This window comes from Streptopelia decaocto, assembly GCF_964273445.1.
Source record: "Streptopelia decaocto genome assembly, chromosome: Z".
In the NCBI taxonomy this organism is placed as follows: Eukaryota; Metazoa; Chordata; class Aves; order Columbiformes; family Columbidae; genus Streptopelia; species Streptopelia decaocto.
The window spans coordinates 40,145,518-40,170,287 of record NC_138657.1 but is presented as its reverse complement, the minus strand read 5'-3'; the positions used below and the strand labels follow the sequence as shown (position 1 = coordinate 40,170,287).

Sequence of the window (24,770 nt, the reverse complement as noted above, 5' to 3'; positions counted from 1 at the left end):
CAAGCATGACAAATCAGCACGACTATTTACTTCTTTCAGCAGCAGTCCAGGCTTATGCCTGCTTGAAATGCCCTTAAAGCTACTGTCTGAAAATCTTGATTCTTTATCAATGTATCCATTCTTCATGTATAAAAATTAGCAAATAAAAAGCCTTTAGTGAAAACGGATTATATTTAAAGGTTTGCAGGTTTATTACTCATGAAAGAGAGATTTAAGTGTTGAGAAAGGATCTTGGCACACATAATCCAAAATTTCAATCAAAAAATGGTATGCACATAGGCACCAATTGTAAGGTCTGTTACTAAAAGCTCAGCCTAAAGATTCGTACAATTCTCTGGTTGCTTGATACTGCTTAAATAGGACAGCCATAGCATACAGTGGAGTTTATCCCAAGAAAGGTTGCAGGAGCAGTAACTATCTCTTAAATATGAAGGAAGTATAAGAAAAAATGTAGCACAAGAAGCAGGAACGTTACATCTGAAAAAATCAAGGTGGATTGGGGACTCTTTAACTACTGCAGGTATGCTAGGAGGGCCTTGATACAGATGCAGCTTTTCTGGGCAAAAAGTTGAAAAGAATGCCTGGGTAATAATTTATTGACCTTGTCTTTTTAAATATCCAGGACTATACTGGAGAGCTCAAGCAGGCCACTAAGTAAGATGCAGTTTGAAATGTGTGCAGTTCTCTAGAAGGCTCGCTTTTTTATTTATTGCTGAGACAAAAGTGTGGTAAAATATTCCGTTTTTTAACCATACTTGGCCAAAAGGAGTAATGTGTTCGTTTTATTTATGCAGCTTGAGAGGCCAATGGATTTTTTTTCTTTTAGTTCTTAAATGCAGTGGGGCTTATCCATCTATATGCTGGCATCATCCTTGTTGAAAAGCAGAGGAAAATAAGGTTGTGCCATCTGTTACTAATTTGCATCCCAATTCTCACAGTCCCCTTGTACTACTGAAGGCTAGTTGAGCTCCTTATGAAAAAGTTCTGTTCCAGCCTTCCTGTTTTAGCTCTCATCCAGTCCTCGTCCTCCTGCATCCTCACCCAGAGTGAGCCAAGTATCATTCTGGCCAAAACTCTGGTGTGAGGAAGGTGGTAAAGAAGGGATTTCCTTTTGTATCATAAGGTCAAGGCAGGGCAGAGCTATAAACCAGGGAATTATTAAATGAAAATTTCATTCTGTCTACTAGCATGTAGTAAACATATACACTTGAGTTTGCATTCCAGTAATTGCTTTCAGCTCCTTAGGAATTGAATAAATTAAATAGTAATAAATTAGCATTCTACATTGCATTTCTCTATATAGAGTTTAATTGAAATATAGCTAGGAAAATGGCAAATATAGTAATGTCTACATGGCTCTAGATGGGGTTTACTGGGTTCAGCACAGCTGAAAATCTGTTTCAAAAGTACATCTTAGAAGTAAGATTAAATGCATCTCCAAGATTTGTATTTTTTTTGTGCAGCTGCTCTTGTGATGTACTCAGAAAGCGTGGGTCACAAAGCTAATCCTGACACAAAGCAAACAGAACAGGTTAGAACTTTCTTAATTTAGTGTCTTCATTTTGCATGTAGAAACCTTTGATCTCTTCTGAGACCAGGAAGATACGAAAGGCACTTTCAGAGCCAAGCTGGCACTTCTGTTTCATTCATCTTCTTCCCTTATTGGCTAGTCTGGGTTTGAATGAAAACATGCTGTTTTGAAAGATTTAGGTTTAATTGTGCATCACCTAATCCAGCAAGAAGCATCGGCTTTTGGTAGTGCCCATCCAAATTGACTATATAAAAAAATTGTTTTCTAGAACAGCTACTAATACCTCTACATGTATACAGAGTATGGTATACCCAAGTAATTTTCTGCAATACAGATTTTTCATCTGCATAGCTTTTGTATTAGCTGAATATTGATACAGCCTTCTACTATGGATGAAGCTAAGGAAAAAAAGAAACTTCCTGTTCACTAACATGTTGACATTTCTCCCTTCAGAGTCAAATACACTGAAGATTCCTCTGGAATATAGAGACTAGAATTATATTAATAGCTCTGAATTTAAAAGATAAATGAATCATTAAACGCGTTTTCCTCAAATAATAAGATAGCCAACATGTATGTTATAGCATTTTAGAACAGGAGTTTTAAAATCCATATTGCTCAAAATGAGAAAGTAGTTCTTCTGTGTGTGAAGTCAAGTTCTTGCTGGTACCTATTGCCAGCTTGAGCTCTGATGTCAATTTCACAGAGTTTAACAAAGGATGAACTAGTATGTTTGCTGCCTTAAAAGGAGAAAGAGATAGCGTTTCTCTCCATTAGTTCAGTATGTGATGAAATTTTCAAGAAGTCCAGCCTGTCATGTTCAGTTAAAATAGGAGAAGAGATTTGAAAGTATATAGGTTTTCTTGCAGACTAAGAAGTCCTCTCTGCTCTAACACCCTTCAAAAATGCTTGGATGGATATAATATAAATAAATGAGGCTATTCACGTGTTCTCTGCTCTGCTGACAAAAGTTAGGGACACAATCCATGGGGACACTGCAACAACAACAGGAGTATTACTCAACGGAGTTCATCCCTACTAGGCAACAGAAATTAAGACTAAAACACCTTTCTGTCTTTGAAATGCCATGTTTGGCTTTCCTTTCCTCTCCTGCAGATTTCATAGCCTGGAAGACAGAGAACTTACTGCTTTTGACACTGCCAAAGTGCATCACTCTTACAGTAGATTCAATGATTCATCCACTCAGCTCTCCAACACAGCCATCAGTGGCTCTAACCACTGACCCAATATAGTGTACACGAGGTTTGAATCAAGAACAGCTGTGTTTTAATGGAGGAACCATAGCACTATCCCAGTCCATGCTTCTGGAATGGTATTTATTCAGAAAAAAAAAAACAAACCTGTGGTGAGTAATTTGTTAGTCTTCTTAATCTCCAGGAGAAAAGAAGGAAAATACAAATGTTATTTGAAGAAACCCGCTAAGACACTGATAGAACAGTTTAAAAAAGTCATGTGTGTTACATGTAAACATACATTATGAAACTCACACCACCTTGCAACGTGAAAATGACAGCACCATTTTTGATAAATGTGAATTCTGATTTAGTAGCAGACAGGGTAAATTATTTATGTTGTTTCTCACTCTTATGGTCTATGTATTTCTGTTACAAACCTGTGCTTTTGCATCTGGTCTAATCCAGAGCCATGTTCCATTCTGTTCCAGAACCTGTATAAGTGCAGTCAGTTTGTGTGCCAGGAGAGCTGCTAAGGGCATACATTCGTCAGTTTCAGCAGTGGTGTAGCCAAACATAAAACCCTGCACTGAAAAACAAGGGACTGCATTGAAAAATGGGGAACTAAGTCACCAGCCTCCATGTTCTCTTTCAATTTCTGCACCTGTCTTTGCCACATAGTACTTTAAAACCATCCAAGCCTAGAAAGAGACAGCAATAACAAGCATAGTCAACACACTTCGATGTATACCAGGCTGAAATAACGTATATATGCCTGCAGGCACAAGAATTGGAGTGACAGCAGGGTCTAGTTCCCAAGAATGAGTCTGCCTTAAGCATCCATAAGAATCCACTGCAAAGGCTTAATAGACATAAAGCTCAGAAAGACTGCTTGGTCTTCTGCCCATACATGACAACTAAGATAACACAGCATTTGATGCCTAAGAGGTAAAACCAGATTACCCAAATCTAGAAAGACCAGAAACTGACATCAACTGATAAAAAGCTTAACTGTATAATATCTCTCTCTGGTAAGGTCACTGGATATGGGAAAAGCCACTTTCACTGAAACTAGTGAAGACAGTGTTACTCTTTTTTGCACTTTTGGTGATTAAGAGAGTGTACAGTGTTTAGCTGCTAATTCTTACACTTTGTACAATAGCTTTTAAGGAAACGTTCTGGTACAAAGCTATTCTAACTGCTTATGCATAAACTAAATTTGAGTAAGTGACTGAAACTAAATCCCATTACCTGATCCCCTGCTCCAGTGGCATCATCACTCTTGCCATGGGATCCAGCATGCTTGATCTCTTTACACTGTTGTTCTAAGGCCACTGAAATTTCTTGCAAGTATATTTACTCTAGACAATCAGAATACTGGTCACTTACTTAAGTCATATTGTACATTCACTGATAAAAACTGACCACAGTTTGAAGACACAAGGACATAAGATGAAAGATAGAAACGTCATGTCGTTATAATTTCAGACCCAGAAATCATTTGTGCAATCAAGTATAAAATCAGTAATGCCAGGTTTGTCATCTGGCTAGTTTGTCAACAACCTTGAGGCAAATTGAGTCCTGAAGACTGCAAAATTGGTTCACATGAGAGGGTCTGATGCTCAGGCAGGAATGGCATAACCTGGAACAACTGGTGAGTTTTATTGCCTTCATCTATGTGTACCATTACAACATACAGTGCAGTGTTTTAAAGCAAACAAGTGTTTGTGATGGTTCAAGAGTTAGGTTATGGTTGGACTTAATGATCCTGATGGTCTCTTCCAACAGAAATGATTCTATGATTCTTCCCAAATACTGATTGTGTCAGTGGCTAAGTGAGGAGCTGTAGAGCAAACAGCAGCATGTTCTGCAGAAACAGTAATGAAGAGATAGATTCATTATGTTACCTTGAATTCTGAGACTAAAAGCTATGCCCTAGCTCAGTAAATCTTAAACTTGTCAATGGTCAGGCTCTCACAATTAATTTTACAGACCCGTTTTGTCCTACCGTTTACTATGATGAAGAGATGCTAGTAGGAAACAGCTGGACTCAAGTATCTAGACTAAGTGAAGAAGCACTGCCCCTTTGGAAGCACTCTTTGCCTTTGGCTTATTTCAGAACACAGGACAGCACAGTGTCACAGAACTACCAAGAAACAACAACACAAGCATCTGGCCTTAAAAATCTTGTCCTGCTGAGCAGCTCTACACTGCTGCCATACACTATGTTGACCTCAGCTTCTCTAAATCAGTAGTAATGTCTGAAAATGTTGCTTCATAACCAAAGCATGCCAAACAGCAACAAGAGTGGTGCTGAGATGCAGGTACAACTTCAGCTACAACTGACGGCTTTACTACTGGCCATCACAAGCAAATCACGTCCCCTTTGATAAGAGGAACCCTACAGAAACCAGACCAGGTGTAATGTAACAAGGCTAGGCATAATGTAACAGGAACTTAACAGAGAAACAATAGCTATATAGAGACTGGACATGAGGCAAAGCGGCGTGTCCTTGGTTTGCAAGCTGGGAAAACAGGACGTTCCACTAGATAAAGAAAGAGCTACGTGACTTTTGCTGTGTTGTAGCACAAAACAACAACACGCATGATGAAGAAACCAGGTCAAGGAGCAGACCCTTGTAATCCAATGGGTGCCAGGCTGCTACGACCACCGGAGGCCACTACAAACCCCAGATGAAGACCTTCAACTACCAACAAATTACTTCCAACAAAAGGTGTGATTAAATCTATATTTAATGCATGAACTAAGCAGTAGAAAGCAATGAATATGTAATTGGTGTGTGTAATAAAAACCAGGAAGTGTGAGTCATACGTGTGCTTGATTAGAGGAGTGATCCTCCATGCAGCCAGCTTGTTTAATAAAGTGCCTGCTTTTTAACACTTTCAAAACAGTATTAAAGAGTCTTTTTGCCAACTTTTTGGTACCACCTGCCAGGCCACCAGCAAATATCTTAAAAGAAATATGTGTCCATTCTGCAAACAAGCCTTCACTGCTAAGAAGCAGCATGTCTTCATTTCAGGACACTTCTGAGTATAAATATATATGAGGTAATAAAGGAATTAATGAAGGCAAAGCTTTTAGACAAATGAGTCCAAGGCAACCCTCAGAAAAAATAAAGCAATATTGTATTTCAGCTGCAAGAATGACTGGAGAAAGCACTGCCTACCTGTGGTAACTCAAGTGGTATCCAGTGTGTCGCAACAGGCCACTCACCCTCAGTGAAAACCACCACCCTACAGAGTGATACATAAAGAGGTAACCAGGTTAGAGGAAATAGACTGTCTGCACCCCTTTCGGGTTTGCCTTTTCTGTTTGTTTGTTTTGAATCTATCCTTAGAACAAAATTTTTCAGCACAAAACACCAAAAAAATCAGTTTTCAGATGTCAATGATTGCTTAAATGCATATGAAGGAGAGCAATAAAGACAAAGACTTTAAACCACAGTTAATGATTATCAGAAGTACCCTATGAAATCCATTAACTCATCTATTTTATTGCCTTTCTTTAGCTTCAGAATTTGTTATGATATAAATCAAAATTAAACAAGTCATACAGAGATTTGTGTGCCTGGAGGTATTTCAGTTCTGTACAATAGATAGGCTTTGAGCTCAAGTTACATGTTCCATACAACACTTCATACAAATCATATAAAATCTTTCAAAATGAAGAATTTCAGTCTCCTCCATCATGAATTCACATTATGTTGCATTCTAAAAATCTGCTTTACATTGTGTCTTATACACTATTCTCATTCAACATATGCTCCTTGGCATGTTTTATATTGTAGGGTATATGTATACTCCAACTCTAGCCTTGAATGTAAAAGGAAAAAAAAAAATACAAAGAATGGTCAACCTTTGTAAGTGAGAAGCCAAAAAAAATGGGGGCAAGAGACACCAGTACAGAGGGAAGAGGTGCCAGGACAGGAGAGACGTGAAGGCAGGAGGATACTGGAGAAAAAAGAGGCTCAAGAGAATTTGACCGAGCAGGACTAGAGCAGAGAGACACCCATGCAAGTGCAGATGTACAAAAGAAGACACTGGGGGGTTATGCCTTCAAGGCATCTGCAGATGATGGAGGAGCCCATGCCAGAGGAGTGAAGACAGAAACATGGAGGCGCAAAAGAAAAGCAATCACAGCACACTGAGCCAAATCTCTGTTCCCCAGTGCCTCACCCAAGGGACTGAGGCCCAGAAGTGGGGAAGAGAGGTGTCCAGAGGGAAGCTGGAGTGTTTGCCCTAAGTGAACTTTTGTAGTCTTTATTGTTTAATACTAGGATCAGTAATTAAAAGTTTGTTACTTGGCAACAAATTAAGTCAAATTCCCTGCAACAAAAGTGTTCCATTGCCTGTGACAGTGGGGTTGTGTTTTAGAAGGCAGCTGTCCCAGCCAAGATACATTTATCACTGGTCGATTTGTTGAGGGACTATGAATTGCTTCTGTAATAGTCATGTTTTCCTTTGTCTCTTGGTCAAGTTGCTTGACCAAGCGTAGAAAACACCATCAGTGCCACCAGAAAGCTGCTATGGAAAATGGAGAGATGAACCAGAAGAGCTTTTAAACATGGAATCACTTCAGCAGCCGAACTTTCAATATTGCTCTGCATCTCAGGACCTCACAAAAAAGTTCTTGTTGAAGCCACAGAACTGTACCTGTCCCAGCTGAAGTCCATGCATATTCTGCTTATATTGGGCACACAGAATCAATATTTCAGCCAAAAGCTTGCCCCTTTCTGTTTTACAAATTTATTTTTGTGTCGAGGTTTTGATTGTGGGATGACAATAAAACCATGGCAGATGTATTGTTAACTTCTTCCCTCCCATTTCCCCCTTCAGCCCCTCCCTCTCCCCTCTTCCAACTAAGGACAGGCGATCGGGAGGGAAAGAAGGACAGAGAGAAGAGAGTTGGAAAAATTAAAAATGTTTTACTAATGCTACTAATAAAAATAGAGAAAATAATACAAAATATATAAAACCAATCTTGAAAGTCTCAGCAACTGCTGAGCTGGCACCTGAAGTCCTGGACTGGACTCTAAAGCCAACCGGAGCTGGATTCAGTCTGTCACTAGGCCTCAGTTCACAGGGACAGCTAGCAAGGTCCTCTCCTAATGTCGGCCATGAGGAAAAAGGGACAAGATCCTCGTGATCTCCCACTTTTATATGAAGTATTCACATGAATGGGATGTTATACTCTGTTTCTTGGTCACCTGTTTCTCGTTGTCCCTTTCGCCAGACGTGCATCAATTCGTTATCAATAACCTCGCATTCCGTTGCTATGTTTACCAAAACGTGTATCTGGTTTTCCAGGAAAATGCAGCTAATATGAAGGCTTTAGCTGACAGGCAAATTCACTAAAAGATAAACTTGTTTTTTAACAAAACCAGGACATTTTGGCACAGTTCTGCTATTTTCTCTATCATTTATACAGTGCTTTAGTTCAACTTGCTTATGAGAAAAGATTTAGTTCTGTGATCCCACAGTTGAAGTGGCTTCTGTGTCTCAGTCACGTCTCCTGTAATCAGTTCAACATGTGTTCCAGTGCAGACCACTCAGATCAGCCCCAAATGAAAATGCCATTCATTAATATACCTGTCTCACAAAACTTCTACATAACGAATGCTGTTCTTAAGGGCAAATGTATTCAGTCCCTTCTCTCGGGACTGTTTTTGGTACTTCACCAAGATCTCACAAGGTGATTTCCCACCCTGTTCTGTGCTAAGGCCCATTGCTAGTGCCTGATGAGAGTCTCCCCATATTTATGTGAAAAAGTTACTTGGCTGCTGTTTTTTTTCCAGGTGAGGCCTCCCAGATTTTCAGTTTTTTCCTCAAGCCTCTTCTTACTTCTGAGTGCAGCCAAGATTTCCAGCTTTTCTCACGTTCTTCTTTCCAGGAAGACAACTCAAAAGTTTCAGGCATATCACACTCTTAGCCTGATCAGTTCTGGCATATAGGCATCCATAGAATATCCATCCACTTCCTTGCAGACCCTAGCTGGTTTAAGGGCTGGCTTCCACCAGATGTAGAAACATCTCTCTTGAGCAAAACCTGGGGCACAGCTAAGTAATTTCCACATGTTCTTCCAACTATTGACTAGATCATATGCTATTATTTCCAATGCCTAGTTATGAGTTTCAGAGATTTCCACAGCAGTTACAGCCCATCTGCTGGACTCTTCCTCCGCCAAAGTCTATTACAAATTCATTCCAATTTGTAGTACATACTCAGCTGCATATTTCTGATCTGGCCTCAGCTTATACAGGACCAGAGGAAAACAAGTTACCATTTACTGGAGGCAGCATCCTGTATTACAAGAATGTGGTATCATGATGTTTTTTGGTCTAAAACAACTTGGATATCTAACTCCAGTCAGTACGCTGAGCTAATTGTTTATAAATTAAACTGCGTTCTCCACATATCTTCAGAGAGGAATTTGTGCAAACCTAGAACATTTTCACCCCATCAGAGTGTGGTTTTGCTCTCTGCAATTTGAGGTCTTCACATGATATTTAAATTCTTGGCTTCTTTTCTGGATTTCTCTTATGAAATCCCTTATTTACTGAACAGCCTTTCTAGAAACTGAAAATACAAAGTTTATGATGACAAAGATACTGCCAGCAAAAACCTATCGCAAATTCAGGTATGCTTCCTTTGAAGACCCTATCTTTCAGTTACAGCAAAAGACTTCAAAAAAGAAGTCTCTGCAATAAACCCCTTTTTATTTCTCTGCAATAAACCCCTTTTGCAACAGTTCACTTCAGTTACAGCACAACTTGACTGGAAACTAAGCCCTACATATCCCAAGTAGACTATCATTATGGTATGGACTAAACCTGCCAACAGAATAAAAAGCTGAACATAAACCAAAATCCTCCAGTTCACAGCTCCAAAAGACAGAAGGCAGCACCTAAAACAACCACCAAATGGTTTTAAGTGATTGAACAAGGCTGATTATGCTTGTAAAAGCCAAACCAAACCAAACACCCAGAGGGAAATGGGTGGGGAAGTTACCTGGGAGTTCAGATGTGGATTTTAAAACATGATTTATAAAGAAACTAAGAATCTCCAAACACGACAACCTCTGGTAAGTGTAATCTTTGGTGTATATACACTAGCTGTAAAGAGCTTTGGTGGCAGGTAACATATCAACACATCATTTATAACGCTGCTTCTTCCCTAGAACCCACCTGCCCATTTCACCTGTATCAGCCATCAACTTTAAGATTTCAAGACACCAACACAGACATCCCCAGATGTACAGAAAATCGCTTTTAATTGATATGTATTTCCCTATTTCCAACAGCAGCACGAGCTCCCCTGGAAGCGGCTCCCCCGTTCCCCGCTAAACCTCCCTCACGGGGAGCCGTCGCTCGCGCCCCACCCAGGGCCGTGCGAGAGCGAGCCCCGCCCCACTCAGCGGCCTCTCCCGCCGGCGCCGGGGGCGGAGCGCAGCGGGGCCATGTCGGCTCTGCGAGCCGCGGGCGCGGGTCCCGGCGAAGGGCAAGTGGAACCCGAGCCGGTGTTGGTGCGCGATCGGGGGCTGGAGTTGGAGAGCAGCAGGCAGACGTCGCACCGGCTGTTGGCCTACAGCGACGCGCTGCTCTCCATCATCGCTACGGTGATGGTGAGCGCCCGGCCCAGCCGCGGCGTGGGGCCTGGTCAACCTGGGTCCGCCGTGGAAGAGGCACCGGCGGCGGGGTAGCGGGACTCAGGGCTGTCAGGCCCGGCACCCGCAGCTGGGCGGGTGAGGGGAAAAACGCTGAGCAGCTGCAGCCTGTCTAGGGCTCTCCGGTCTGCGCCCGCTGCTTCCGAGAAGTGTCCGCCTCTTACCACCAGCCCTGTTCCTGCAGCGCTGCCGCGAAATACCGGCGTCGATCCCCGAACCGGGGAGTCGTGTGCCTGCGAGCGCGGCGGGCCAGCCCCGGGCAGTGGTGCCCAGTCGTGGGGGCCAGGTAATGCGGTGTCCTTCGCCCGAAGAGTGCTGCCTTTCAGAGCTGCAGGCTGTTGGTAGCTGTGTGAACCGGGAATATTTGCGCCCACCTGAAGCTTTTTTGGATTTTAATAAAGTTCTCAATAAGGAAAAGAATGTTATGAACTAATAAGTTTTTGTCGTTTCAGATTTTGCCTGTGGCTCACACAAAAATACATCCTGATCAGGTATTGTATGTGTTTTGTTTTGTTGTTTCTCTTGTTTTTTTTGAGTACATGCAACATCCTAATTCAGAACCCCACTTCAAGTTCCAGACTTTCAAAAAGCGTAAACCATTAAGTAGCATTAAAGCCAACAGAAGCTTCCCGTAGGGGGAGGAACTGTTGAGCTTGGGGTGAAAATTTAAATACTGAAGGTCTGTGTAATTTGCACAACTTCTGATAATGAAACCTGCATGAGCTGTGCACATAGGCCATAGATTTTATCTGGTTACTTCTGCATGAAAGATGAATTGACGATCTAACCAAAACATCTTTCAGAAAGCATGTGCTCTTTTTGGTAATAGATTATCACTTTAAGAAGCTGCTTACATAGTGCAAGCTGAATGCTGGTTTTAAGATCAGGTTAGTAATAAATGCAATGAGAATAAGCAAAAGTGGCAAAAGAAGACTACAGAAGATAAGCTAACTATAACAGAAACAGGAATATCAAGCAGCATAAATTAATCATTTGAGAAAGCTTAGAGGATTTTTAAATCACAATTTATTTTTCTGCTCTTAAAAACAGACCTAGATGCAAATATTTTGTCTCATGTATTTTAGGAAACTCAGATATGCCACATGAATCTATTTAAGACATTGTGGTGGTACATGCAGAATTTGCTGTGGTTAAGCCCTCCCCTTCCTCATTGTTGACAATCATCACATGAGATTGTGTGTGATGCTTCTACTCCAGAAGTCAATGCTAAGAAAATAAAAGAGGTGTTTTGTGGCCAGCCCACCTCTAAAATCCATTTTCACAGTAACAGTGATGAGAGAGTGCATAAATGAATCACTAGTTGAACTGAGCACTGGGAAGCCCTTCTACAGGTTGAAGAGATATTTTGGTACATTGTTTGCCACTAACTATGCATTTCAGCATACTTACAAGTGTTTAATAAACCAGTTTCTTTGCATGATAGTAAAAAGATTGCTGGAGGAGAACTGCATTCCTGGCAGACATTTTCAAAAAAATGTATTACATGACTGCAAGTCCTTCCTTATTTGCAGATACTGCTAGTAATTTCACAGTGTAACATTTAACTTTCCTGTCTCTGGGTGTCACTTCCTGTTTCAGAAACTAGGTGAAAGTGTTCAGCAACTTCTTCTAGCAAAAATTTCAGTCTACTTGATGACCTTCTTAATAGTCACAGTGGCATGGGCAGCTCATGTAAGGTAGGAACACAGTGTTTAACTCCAGAGTTAAAGAAAAACTATTGTTTAAAAGGACAGGAGGTAACCATGTGCCTGATATATTTCTGTCTTGCTGACACGTTTCTGAATTGCCTTTTGCTGGATAATATAAAAATTCATTGTCAAGAAATGCTACCCTAAGCAGTGAATAACTAATTGTACTCTTACACCACTGACACAGTGATATAGAGAAAACATTCTCTGTATTTTAAATTAGAGTTACTCTTTGTTTTACTTCATATTCTAGATGAGATTAAACCTCTAATTATGCTGAGAAAGCATGACTTTGTAACTTGTGTACTACACAAATAGAGGAACTGATATACCACAGGTGGCCTAAAACTCACTTAAGTCCTCAGCAGTGCTTCTCACAAAATCAACTGCAATGTTGCAGGTGCTGCATTTTATAGAGCTTTGGACACTGCCATCTGCCCATGTCTTGGTAGTTGAAAAGAAATTGACATGCAGGCATCATACTGGAATTAGGGCAGGTTTTGTTTGAATTTTAGAAATTTACAAGTGGACTATATTCTTTCCTTAAGTGGACTGACAGCATAGGCTGTCAGTCTCCAGTTAGTTCTAGGCCTTGCCTGCATTTAAGTAAATAGGTGGTTCTGTGATAGCTAATGATAGCTGTCCTGTGGCTCCTAAGCCTTGTGCAGCTCACTAGCAGACTGCTGGCTGTCCTGTCCTGGGTGTGTCAGATGGCAAAAGACAGAGCTGTTCTGGGACAGAACTGCTGTGGGAGAAAACAAACTGGTAGCCTGCCTTGTGATTTGGCTACATGTCATCCTATGGTGAAGTGGGAAGTCCTACAGAGAATCATCATCAAACACTGCTCCCAAATCATCCCCATATCATCCATTTTCCAAGCAATAATACCATTTGTAGCTTACTGCCTTGTTACATTTTTGGTATGTGAGTCAATGGGTCAGAACTGACATCTGGATCACTTCTTCACAGATGAACTGGCTGTTCACAACAGTGAAATTTACTTCAAAGTAAATATATAATTTCAGGTATAGAGAAAGGATAGAGTAGCGGGAGAAAAAGAAAAGCCAGCTTGCCACATCATATGCCACTTGTCCTTCAAATAGAAATGAGGTTCCAGAGGAGGGCCACGAAGATGATGAGAGTGCTGTAGCACCTCCCCTATGAAGACAGGCTGAGAAACTTGCAGTTGTTCAGCCTGAGAAATGGAGGGTTTTGGGGCAACCTTGTGGGTGTTGTAAGAGACTTACATGAAAGCTGGAGAGGGAATTTTTACAAGGGCAGGTAGTGATAGGACGAGTGTTACTGGCTTACAACTGAAAGTAGATTTAGATTAGATATAAGGAAGAAATTCTTCACTATGAGAGTGGTGAGGCATTGGAACAGGCTACCCAGAGAAGTTTTGGATGCCCCATCCCTGGAAGTGTTCAAGGCCAGGCTGGATGGGGCTCTGAGCAACCTGGTCTAGTGGAAAGTGTTTCTGACCATGGCAGCAGAGTTGGAACTAGATTATCTTTAAGGTCCTTCTAACCCAAACCATTCTATGATTCTATGAATAACTGCTCCATGATTGAACTTGATTGTTTGTATCTTGGTTTTCGGATTTTTCTAACACATTATTGCCATGTTTGAGCTAATGAGTTTTGATAGCACCTGGACTACTTGTATAAACTCTGGAGCAAAAGAAATCAGGTTGCCCTATAGTATCATAAAAGTACAATTTGTATACAGTGTTGTAAAACATGTTTTGGGAGCTGACTTCCTGATACCTTGCTTTGCCTTGGCAGGTTGTTTCAGGTGATAGAGCTTATAGATGATGTCCTTGCTCTTCTAAACCTGGTAAGCCTTGTCAGACAGGCTGGATGTTTAACTAGCAAGTAGAGGTAACTTTTTTTTTTAAGTCTGTATGCACATATTGAAAAGTTTCTAACTTAAATAGTGTAACTGCCAAATTTCTAAGTCAGGAAGATTAAAAGAGCTTGAATTCCTCCTTGCCAATGTGGCTGATTGATAATTAATTTGCTTTTAACTTCCACATGTTTTCCTATAAGCTAAAAGCCAGCTAAAAGCTGCAACAGGTTAGTCTGAAGTTCACGAGGGAACAGAAAAGGCACCTATGGCAAAAGCTTTTGACTCTGTTCCTCAGTGTCCAGCTGAAGTACCTGTCTTCCAGGCTTAATAAAATGTAACACTTTGTCTTTTGTGGCAAAAAAATCTTAAGCGGTAGGCTTGAATTACAGTTACGTTTTCAGTCATTTTGCTGTTTAAGTTGCTCGGAAATTGATTCTGAAGTTTTCACAGCAATGCACTTCTTTGTGCTTGAGGTGTTTTTGTTTGTCTTTTATTTTTTAGATTTGGCTTTTTTATATATGAAATATTTGTGATCAGAGATCAATGGTTTTGACAAATCAGGAGCACCTCTTTAGAAGGTGTCGTACTTTTGGCATTGTTACTTCAGGTAACCACAGCAAAACCCATGGTGTTGGTAACAAAACTGTAGTGTTTTCTAAAATAAACCTGTACAGTTTGAATAGCAAACGTGGAATATGTGTACAGAACTACCCATTTGTTACAATCAAAGCTTAGCAACTTCTGAAATGTATTTTTTTCGATGACACAGCACAAGCATTTCATTTGTTTTTGTCGCATCCTCTAGACACATCTTTAATGAGGGAATTGCTTGCTTTGTATTTTATCTGGTGTTTTGGTACCTTTTTTCTTTTTTAGGCTTGTATGATGATCATAACATTCTTGCCCTACACAGTAAGTGCTTTTCTAAAGTTTTACGTATGTTTAAATTATAGGTTTTTTTCTTTATTTATTTGGAAATAGTTTACTAAAGTATTCAGACACCCAGGAAAGTGTTATTAATATTGTAGTATAAATATTATGATATAAGTGCTGAATCCACTGTAATAGTTAAGGCTTACTTTTAAAAAAATTCTGGAGGGCACTTTATAACTTTCAATTACCGAATGTTATAGACCTGGTAGGAAATTAGTATTATAGAAGAAAAATGATAGAAATGGAAAGTCATAGTTTCCAATAACGTATTTTTTAAAATAAATAATAAAATAAATATATATATATATTTTAAAGTAGCTGTATTGAAAAATGTTGAAGTTGCTTGGTGAGAATTTTGCATTTTGTAAGGGAAATAAAGCTGTGTTTCAAACTCCTCTTTAGATGACAGAACATTTTCCTTTTGTAATCTAGACAGAATTTTTGTATCACTTTTGTCTTACTCAACAAGGTTGATTCTTGCAGCAAATAATTAATTTTTTTAAATCTGCAAATTTGATGTTTGCACAATTTCTGATCAGATGACCTTTGGACCTTTGCAAGCATATTTGCAAGCGAACACCATATTAGCAGAATAAAGCACTTGCTTAAAATGCATCTTGACTTTTATGGTATATGCAGAACAGATTTATATGACAGGCCCCTGTTTCATTGTGGATATATCTGTGTTACATATTAGTCTGCAAAGAATAAGGCTGTGGTCAGTAAAACAATATCAGCAAGAGCACATACTTCTTTGCTTTGAAGCTGAAATAATTTGTCAAGGTTACCCTAATACTACTCCCTGCTTTTTCCCCCCCAATGAAGCTGCAGAAACTAATACAGCAGGGAGTCATGGAGGCAGTGAAATTAAAAGATTGAAAAAGGTCTCCTAATATCAAGAATTTTCACAGCTATGAACATCTTGTCTACTGAAAACACTGCTAAACTTTATGCTAAGCTACAAGCCTCTGTGTACAGTGCTGGAGGCTGTCATGAGGAGCCCCATACCCCTGAGGCCCCAGAGGAAATCAAGAAAATGAAGGAGTTTGCCTTGGTTGATGAGGACTGGGTTAGGGAGCAGTTAAGCAATCTGGACATCCATAAATCCATGGGTCCAGATGGCATGCACCCACAGGTGCTGAGGGAGCTGGCTGAAGTCATTTCTGGACCACTCTCCATCATCTTTGCTAAGTCGTGGGAAATGGGAGAGGTGCATGAGGACTGGAGGAAAGTAAATGTCACTCCAGTCTTCAAAAAGAGCAAGAAGGAGGATGCAGGTAACTATAGACCAGTCAGCCTCACCTCCGTCGCTGGAAAGGTGATGGAACAACTTGGTGCCATGTCAAGCCATATCAAGGATAAGAGGGTCATTAGGGGCAGTCAACTTAGGAGCTTCACCAAGGGGAAGTCGTGCTTGACCAACCTCATAGCCTTTTATGAAGACATAACGAGGTGGATAGATGATGGCACAGCAGTGGATGTGGTCTATCTCGATTTCAGTAAAGCATTTGGCACCATCTCCCACAGCATCCTCACAGATAAACTGAGGAAGTGTGGACTGGTTGATCAGGTAGTGAGGTTGACTGGGACCTGGCTGAAGGAAAGAAGCCAGAGAGTTGTGGTCAATGGGATGGAGTCTGACTGGAGGCCTGTATCTAGTGGAGTCCCTCAAGGGTCAGTACTGGGACCAGTACTACTCAATATATTCATCAACGACTTGGATGAGGGAATAGAATGCACTGCCAGCAAGTTTGCTGATGACACCAAACTGAGAAGAGTGGCTGACACGCCAGAAGGCTGTGCTGCCATCCCGCAAGACCTGGACAGGCTGAAGAGTGCAGCATGGAAAAACTTAATGAAATATAACAAGGGCAAGCGTAGAGTCTTGCACCTGGGCAGGAACAACCCCAGGTTCCAGTGTAAGTTGGGGAATTACCTGTTGGAGAGCAGTGTAGGGGAAAGGGACCTGGGGGTCCTGGTGGACAGCAGGATGACCATGAGCCAGCACGGTGCCCTTGTGGCCAAGAAGGCCAATGGCATCCTGGGGTGTATTAGAAGGGGTGTGGTTAGTAGGTCAAGAGAGGTTCTCCTCCCCCTCTACTTTGCCCTGGTGAGACCACATCTGGAATATTGTGTCCAGTTCTGGGCCCCTCAGTTCAAGAAGGACAGGGAACTGCTGGAGAGAGTCCAGTGCAGAGCCACAAAGATGATTAATGGAGTGGAGCATCTCCCCTATGAGGAAAGGCTGAGGAAGCTGGGTCTCTTCAGCTTGGAGAAGAGGAGACTGAGGGGTGACCTCACGAATGTTGATAAATATGTAAAGGGTAAATGTCATGAGGATGGAGCCAGGCTCTTCTCAGTGACAACCAATGATAGGACAAGGGGCAATCGGTACAAACTGGAACACAGAAGGTTCCACTTAAATATGAGAAGAAACTTCTTCTCAGTAAGGGTAACAGAACACTGGAACAGGCTGCCCGGGGAGATTGTGAAGTCTCCTTCTTTGGAGACATTCAAAACCTGCCTGGACACCTTCCTGTGTAACCTCATCTAGGTGTTCCTGCTCCAGCAGGGGGATTGGACTAGATGATCATCTGAGGTCCCTTGCAATCCCTAACATTGTGTGATTCTGTGAAGCCAGTCCGTAGCTACTATGGAGACATAGTGTCAGAGCGGTTAAGATTTTGTGGTATCAACATCAGAGCAGAGCCATTTCTCCAGATGCCTTTGGTTTGGATGCCTGCATGTTTGTGACTAGAAATTGCATTTAGTGGAATTATGTTGAAATGCAAAGTATTAATAAGGTTTTTGACTTTCAGTATTGAATGAAGAGTGCTTCTGTTTCTCTACTGTTATTCCTACATTGCATCTTAATTCAATATTTGATCTCATTGCATTTTTTTTCTAGTTTTCCTTAATGGCCTCCTTTCCAGAGGTACCTTTTGGCATTTTCCTGTTCAGTGTCTGTGCTGTTGTCGTTGGCCTTATACAGGTATTAGAGCTATCCATTTACATTTTCACTGTTAAATAGATTTTCTTGGGTAGAACTAAAATTAGATTTCTTAACTATGCATATAAATTACTAAATGTCTTTTTTGTTTGTATAGCATTCTTTTTCAAATTTGTGTTTATTGTGATAATATAGTATCTGTATGTAAGATGAAAGTTTGCATTGCCACTGTCCTGTGAAACTGAGTTCTGCAACTAAATCAGCTGATCTCAAAGTCCACAGACTAGTAATTAATTTCCCACTCATTAAAAGTGCCATGGGGAAATAGCAGTTGACTTTTTGTGCTGAGATTCTTACTGAGCCACGCAGCAATAGCTGAGTGAACATGGGCTTTCAGTCTCAGTCCAATGACACTGGTTTTCTACTGGTGCAGTGCCTTGTCGCTTTCTTTTCCGTATTGTGGAGGTCTTCATTCTTCTTTATATAAGGTCCATGGGCAGGGGAGACTAAAATCTTGACATGGAGTGTACTGTGAAATCTCAGTGTTTCTGAGACCAGCCTTCCATGTTAGAATAAATAATAAGGTTGAAAGTGTGTTGTAATTTGTTGATTTATAGTTTTACGGGTTTTTATTTGAAATGCTGCATGTACTTGTTTGTAATAACTTCAGGAATGTTCTTCTCCTTGTAGGCTGTGATAGTAGTGTATGGATTCTATCACCCACACTTACTGAATCAACAGATACAGGTGTCTGAAAATCAGAATTTCTATAAACGACGTATCTTAAAGATTATCCTGAGAGGACCACTTTTATGCTTTTTAGCAGCCATCTTTTCCTTTTTCTTTATTCCTTTGGTAAGTTTTCCCAGTTAACCAAAAACTTTGATTCAGCAGTTTATACTAGTTGTATTTAGGACATGTCCATGTTAAACTTGCAGATTTTCCCAGTTGCCAGTTCTGTGATATTGTAATCATGGATGCTGTTTTGCATTGAAGGTGTTCAATTCACAGATACAATCCGTAATTTGATCCATGAGTTTGGGTAGTTTTGAAATAATACTCTGCTACAATATTTGCTTTACTTTCTACACCTGATTTTTTTTTTTTAATGCTTTTCTTAGTTAGAAGCAGGTCTTCTAAACTGTAATGTAGCATGTTTCTTATCATAAGTAGGTGAGATAATGTGGAAGGTTACATGAAATAAACATCGCATTGCACAAACTGAAGACAAGTGAAGATATTTGCTGCACTGATTCGGGGTGTAAGAGCAAATAGCATAAGCAGACCAGTTAGCCAGCCTGCACCTCAAAACAGATATTTTTAGCTAAGGCCTGTTCTTACACAGCCTTCTTCTCTGCCATCCTTATTAAATAGCTTTTGTCTTTCTCAGAATCTCCACTTAGAACTGAAATTCAGTTTTTGGATGTATCCTGAGCTTCCTTTCCTTTATCTTGTTGTTTAGGAAAAGGTGGTTTTAACTGAATTTTGAGAGAGTTTTGATGGGAATTACCAGTGTTTAAATAACCCCCAAATTTGACAGGAATCAGGTTGCTGTTGATAAAAAGGGACAGTTGAGTCCAAATGTGAAAAGGCCTAATTTTAATTGAAAATATGTTTTTCTCTTGCACCCTTACTTCCCTCTAGTCCCTTACCTTGTTCGCTAGTGTGTTTTCTTTTAATATTAATAATAGTGAAATTAGTCTCCAAGCTGCTCTTGTGCTTAGACCTATGCAAAACCTATGAACCACTTACGACCCAGTGAGATTTCTTTGGGACACAAGTAGTAGAATCATAGAATATCTCAAGCTGGAAGGCACCCATAAGGATCATGTGGGATAGTTCTCTAACTTCCAAGTAAATCATTACTGCATTTTTGTTAGCAGAATTATTTCCTTTCTTGTTTTAGCTTGCTTCATAATTGGTACTAAATTAGGTATCAGAAATCAGTGTTAGGTTGCACATGTGATATTCAGGAGGTGCATGTCCATTTCAGGCCAGCCTTTTCTGTGAAGTCAAAATTTATTTTCTCAATGTGATTACACCTAAAGATTGAGAGTAGTAATTTAATATTAAGCTTGGAAGGTAATTTATATTTTGATAACTAAATTTAAACTGTGTTCATTTTCCTCTCTATAGTCTTACGTACTTCTTGGGCTTGTAATAATTTTTCCACATCTCACTCGATTCGCTACATGGTGTAAAACCAAAATTTTTGGTGAGTAACAATATTTGCAGGAGTATGTTCAGATCTGTTATTATGTTGTCAACATGTTCTCCAAATATCCTGAAATGAAGTAATTTCAGTTCTACTTTCAGTCTTGGAACATAGTGATTTGGGTGTTTATTGCTGTGCTTCCAAGCAGTTTATCCATCACTCCCTGGTTTGCCTTGATATGTGACTGGATTTGTGTAAGGCACAACACATTCAAATATCATTTCTGAGTGCAGAACCTCTCTGGTTTGTCCTGAATATACATGTGCATGCACATACAAGTACATGAAGAATAGCTGTAGGACACCTGTCCCTTTTCCTTCCTGAAAAAGGGAGCATGGAGATTGAAAAATACAGAAAGGAAACTCAGTGCCTGTATCACTTTCTTCCCACTAATATTGTATGGTCCCACATTTTCAAACTGGCAAGCGGAGCACCTATAATTCAAACTTTTTCAGGGTAATTAACTGTTTAGGTTGCAACATCTCATTAACTGCTGTGGTTTAAAGGTTTAAGTCAATGTAAATCCATGCTTCCTTCCCTCATGCTTATGTTCTTTCTGCCCTCCTTGTGTCAGCACTAACACATGCACAACCACGCCAACAGCCAGAGCTGCTCTTAAACTCTGTTGAGTAGGAGGTTGCCAGTAGCAAAATAAAGGAGAAGGTGGTATTGTGCAACCTACTCAGCCAAAAGGTGGAGCATCCCTCTTTGAGAGCAATATATACTGACCACAAAACCACTGAGCCAATCATGTCTTTGGAATTGGTACTCCCGAGGTGAGTCAGAAGAATAAGACCTTTGTGCTGCTGCTGTTGAGCAGCAGTCCAACCATAACCTAATTCTAGCACTAAACCATGACCCTGAGAACCTCATCTAAACACCTTTTAAAGACCTCCAGGGATGGTGACTCAATCACTTCTTTAAGCAGCCTGTTCCAGTGCCTGACAACCCCTTCTGTGCATGATTTTTTCCTAATATCCAGTCTGAACCTCCCCTAGTGCAACTTGATGCCATTTCTTCTTGTCCTGTCACTTGCTACTTGGGAGAAGAGACCAACACCCTCCATGCTACAACCTCCTTTCAGGTAGTTGTAGATAGCAATAAGGTTTCCCTTCAGCCTCCTTTTCTCCAGGCTAAACAGCCCCAGTTCCCACAACTGCTTCTCTTCAGATTTGTGCTCCAGGCCCCTCACCAGCTTCATCACCCTCCTCTGCACTCTCCAGCACCTCAATGTCGTTCTTATGATGAGGGGCCCAAAACTGAACACAGTATTCAAGGTCGGGCCTCACCGGTGCCAAGTTAGAGTGGCACAATCACTTCTCTAGTCCTGCTGGCCACACTATTTCTGATACAAGCCAGGATGCTCTTGGCCTTTTTGGCCACCTGGGCACACTGCTGGCTCATTGAGCTGGCTGGACCCCCATATCCCTTTCTGCCAGGCAGCTTTCCAGCTCTCAGAGCCAGAGAATAAACACATACAAATATTGCCTGTGCCTACTGTGACAGGGGCACTGGAGTTTGCAGTCAGGTCATGTCTGTGTATGCCTCACCTTGTCAGATGGCTGACATAAAATACTGCTCTATGGTGTGAGTTGTGATTACAGTTACTTTTCATTCATTTCCTCTCCTTATTTCTTCTAGAAGCTGTACCATTTTCTTTGTCCAACCTATACTCCTGAAGTGGTGTACCTTGGCTGGCAGTTCAGATTTCAGTCTTTAGGGATGTGTTTGACATTTCCTATATGAGGTCCAGAACTCCGCCTTTTGACTAAGACTGGATTTATTTTAAAGCAGACCATTTGATGTCCCAGTGCAGCCCTGTGCTCCATTGAGTTTTTTCTCCCATGCAGTATAAATTCTCTGTCTTAGAGGACATGCAGGTATTAGGGCTTCCTGAGATATAGCATCAGATTTGTTTAGCTCAAATGATTTGTTCAGTTATAGCTTTGAGTCATTATGCACTTGGTGGAAATGGTCTGCCGTGTAGTTTAAAGGACAAGGATTTTTTGTCCCTGAAGCACTTGTCCGGAAAGCAACATGAACTTCAGGGGGAGGCACAGCTGCTGAAAAAAGTGGAGTGACTGACCTGTGTGAATAAATGGCACCCTTCTTTCTTCCTTAATGATTTTGGCAGGTGGGGAGAAAAGGAGGTCACATTAGGGTGTTTAACTAACTTGCTTTATACTTCCTGTTTTTGTCTTTCATAAGTAAACATCTGGATTTGCTTCCAGGTCAGAGAGATGAAGAGGAGGCACACCATAGCTTAGAAACCTTCACTTTTTACCTCAGCGAGCCTCTGAGTAAGGAACGGGTAGAAGCATTCAGTGATGGAGTCTATGCTATTGTAGCAACCCTGCTGATTTTGGATATATGGTAAGGCTTTCTGTTGCCTCTTACACTTTTTATTGTTAAATATGATATTAACTTTTATCTATATGTAATATTTGAGGAAATAAAATTAACCAAAAGTTGACTTCTAAAACCTGCAGTGGTTGCTTTATAGTATGATTTTCTGGAAAGATACAGGACACAAACAAAGGATATTTTTAATGCCCACATTTCAGCAGTAGTGATCATCAGTCTATTTAATGTTTGTTGGGTGGGAGACTTGAAGAACAAAGCTTCCTTTTTGCTTAGTTTTCAGATAAAAGGCAACCTTATTACATTAATGTAAAGGAATGTCAACTTACTTTCAGATTTCTTTTCAGATCTAATTTATTTGCAGAGCTGTTATTTGAAATGCTGTTTTTAAGTTACAAATTAGAGAACTACTAACTGGACGTCTGTTCCCTACTTACTTACAGTAAAGCAATATAGTTCAGTGTTGCTCCAGGTATGTTTTTATAACAGCAATATTCAAAATAAAGTGAGTTTTCTCTCTACAGTGAAGACAACGTCCCTGATCCTAGAGAAGTTGAGGAGAGGTTCCATGGCAGCCTTCTTGAAGCTTTACGTGAATATGGACCAAACTATCTTGCCTACTTTGGCTCATTTGTAACAATTGGTCTCCTGTGGTTTGTCCATCACTCACTCTTTCTTTATGTAACAAAAGCTACGCGATTAATGGGGCTGCTTAATATACTTTCATTGGCTTTCATTGGTGGGCTTCCGCTAGCTTACCAGCTGACCAGTGAATTTGCGGAGAAGTCTCACAATGAAATAGAAGCCATTCAGGTCAGCTGTGTTATCACTTTCTTTGCCAGCATATTTCAGTTTGCAATATGGACTACAGCCCTCCTCTATGAAAGGGAAACTTTGCATCCTTTTGCTAGATACGGTGGCAAAGAGCATGCCTTCATGTTTGCAAAGCTAGCTCTCTACCCTTGTGTAAGCCTCGGGGCCTTCTTTCTAACATGCTTATTAAGTGAATTTAGCACAGCAATTTTCCATCTTATGCAGATTGTAATCCCATTTGCTTTTCTTGCCTTACGCATTTTTGTTAGAATTTCTTTAACTGTCATAAGGTACATGATGTCTCTCTCCAGACGGAAGGTTGTATTGTTAGAAGAAGAGGAGGCATGTTTATCTCCTACGTAAACACTGTCCTAAATTTCCATGCAGTGCATGTGAAGTTATAGCATTAACTTCAGTTCTTCTAACTCACATTATCTTCATTTGTGGATTATATTGACCTAAAACAAAGTTTGTATTGTCTATAACTGGGGCATATTTAAGTTTTAGCTGGTCATGCTTGAGACTCTCCAAAACCTGTAATTGAAAAAGTTGGGTAAGTAAGGGATACAAAAAAAAAAACAAACGGGTTCTGCTTCCTTTAGAGTTAGTCTTTGGAAAAAAAAAAATGCTGCTGGACATGTAACTGCAGGAGTGATCAATTAAGAAGTGCACAAACAGATGCCCAGAAAAATGCCTTTTTTTTCTGAAATACAGCAGTCATTACAGCAGCCCAACACAGGTATAGAAGCTGGTTGTGCTACTTTAAGATGGGGAGTGAGACTTGGAAGACATGGAGACCTCTGAATGGTGCATCATGACAGAACCTTTGTGCATACAGGTTGCTGTTCTCCTTTTTTTTTTTTTTAATGGTTACAATGTCTCTTCTGCAGAGCCAGAAACTTGTGATAGCATTTTGAAAACGACTTCTGTGTGACCGGCTGTGAGCATGAGTTAGGTGGGAGTTGGAACTGTGACTTGTATGCAGTCTTCCAGGCTCTGTGAACACAAGTTCTTCAAACCTATCTGTTGTTTTGAAAAAATATGTGTATTTAACAAATGAGGATTCATGTGGCTATATATCCAAGGTTTGAACTAGCTTTGGTATCTTCCAGGGAAGAGATTCAAAGAGCTATGGACTAGAGGTAAATTTGTTTTCAGTTCTGAAGCAGCTGCTCATCTAAAATGAAAGGTTTGGATTTCTCAGACTTTTGGTGTCTGTTTTCATGCCTGTTGAAAGAAACATCCTTCTTTTTATTCTGACGACATGATGTCATATTCAGAGAGAACATAAGACTTTACTGCCAATGTAAGAGTTCCCTATCAAGTAAGGGAGTTGAGTTTTTCCCTAAGTAGAGATACGTGAGCCTCAGCAAGACAGCAAAAGAAACTAAGTATGTAGAAGTTCCAGTCCATGGCATGTTGAATTTTTTTATGCTTATGCGCAGTTTGATAAGCTTTATTCTTATCAAACATTACCCTGCAGAGAGCTGTACAGAAGGACTGGACAAAGATGTCTGGCCCCTGGCTGCCCTG

The 24,770-nt window shown here is 40.5% G+C and overlaps 1 protein-coding gene across 2 annotated transcripts; it reads left to right on the top strand.

Moving 5' to 3' along the window:
• The first annotated feature begins 10,179 nt into the window (after positions 1–10,179).
• On the top strand, positions 10,180–23,820 carry TMEM175 (transmembrane protein 175). 2 transcript variants are annotated; one of them, XM_082075894.1, is made up of 10 exons: positions 10,180–10,366; positions 10,861–10,899; positions 12,008–12,105; positions 13,902–13,953; positions 14,842–14,877; positions 17,807–17,890; positions 18,539–18,703; positions 19,985–20,063; positions 22,295–22,436; positions 22,949–23,820. In XM_082075894.1, the coding sequence occupies exons 1-10, from the start codon at positions 10,202–10,204 to the stop codon at positions 23,598–23,600; spliced, it is 1,512 nt and encodes a 503-aa protein (XP_081932020.1). In that variant the 5' UTR covers positions 10,180–10,201; the 3' UTR covers positions 23,601–23,820. The 2 variants fall into 2 exon arrangements, with proteins under 2 accessions (XP_081932020.1, XP_081932021.1); XM_082075895.1 differs by lacking the exon at positions 10,180–10,366 and adding an exon at positions 10,409–10,694.
• The last annotated feature ends 950 nt before the right edge of the window (positions 23,821–24,770 follow it).

What these genes read in the sequence shown, in the direction of transcription:
- TMEM175 (XM_082075894.1), top strand. Translation starts at nt 10,202, where the DNA reads ATGTCGGCTCTGCGAGCCGCGGGCGCGGGTCCCGGCGAAGGGCAAGTG. An exon ending in TCCTTGCTCTTCTAAACCTG is followed by an intron (nt 13,954 to 14,841) that starts GTAAGCCTTGTC and finishes TTTCTTTTTTAG; the next exon opens with GCTTGTATGATGATCATAAC. An exon ending in CTGCTGATTTTGGATATATG is followed by an intron (nt 22,437 to 22,948) that starts GTAAGGCTTTCT and finishes TTCTCTCTACAG; the next exon opens with TGAAGACAACGTCCCTGATC.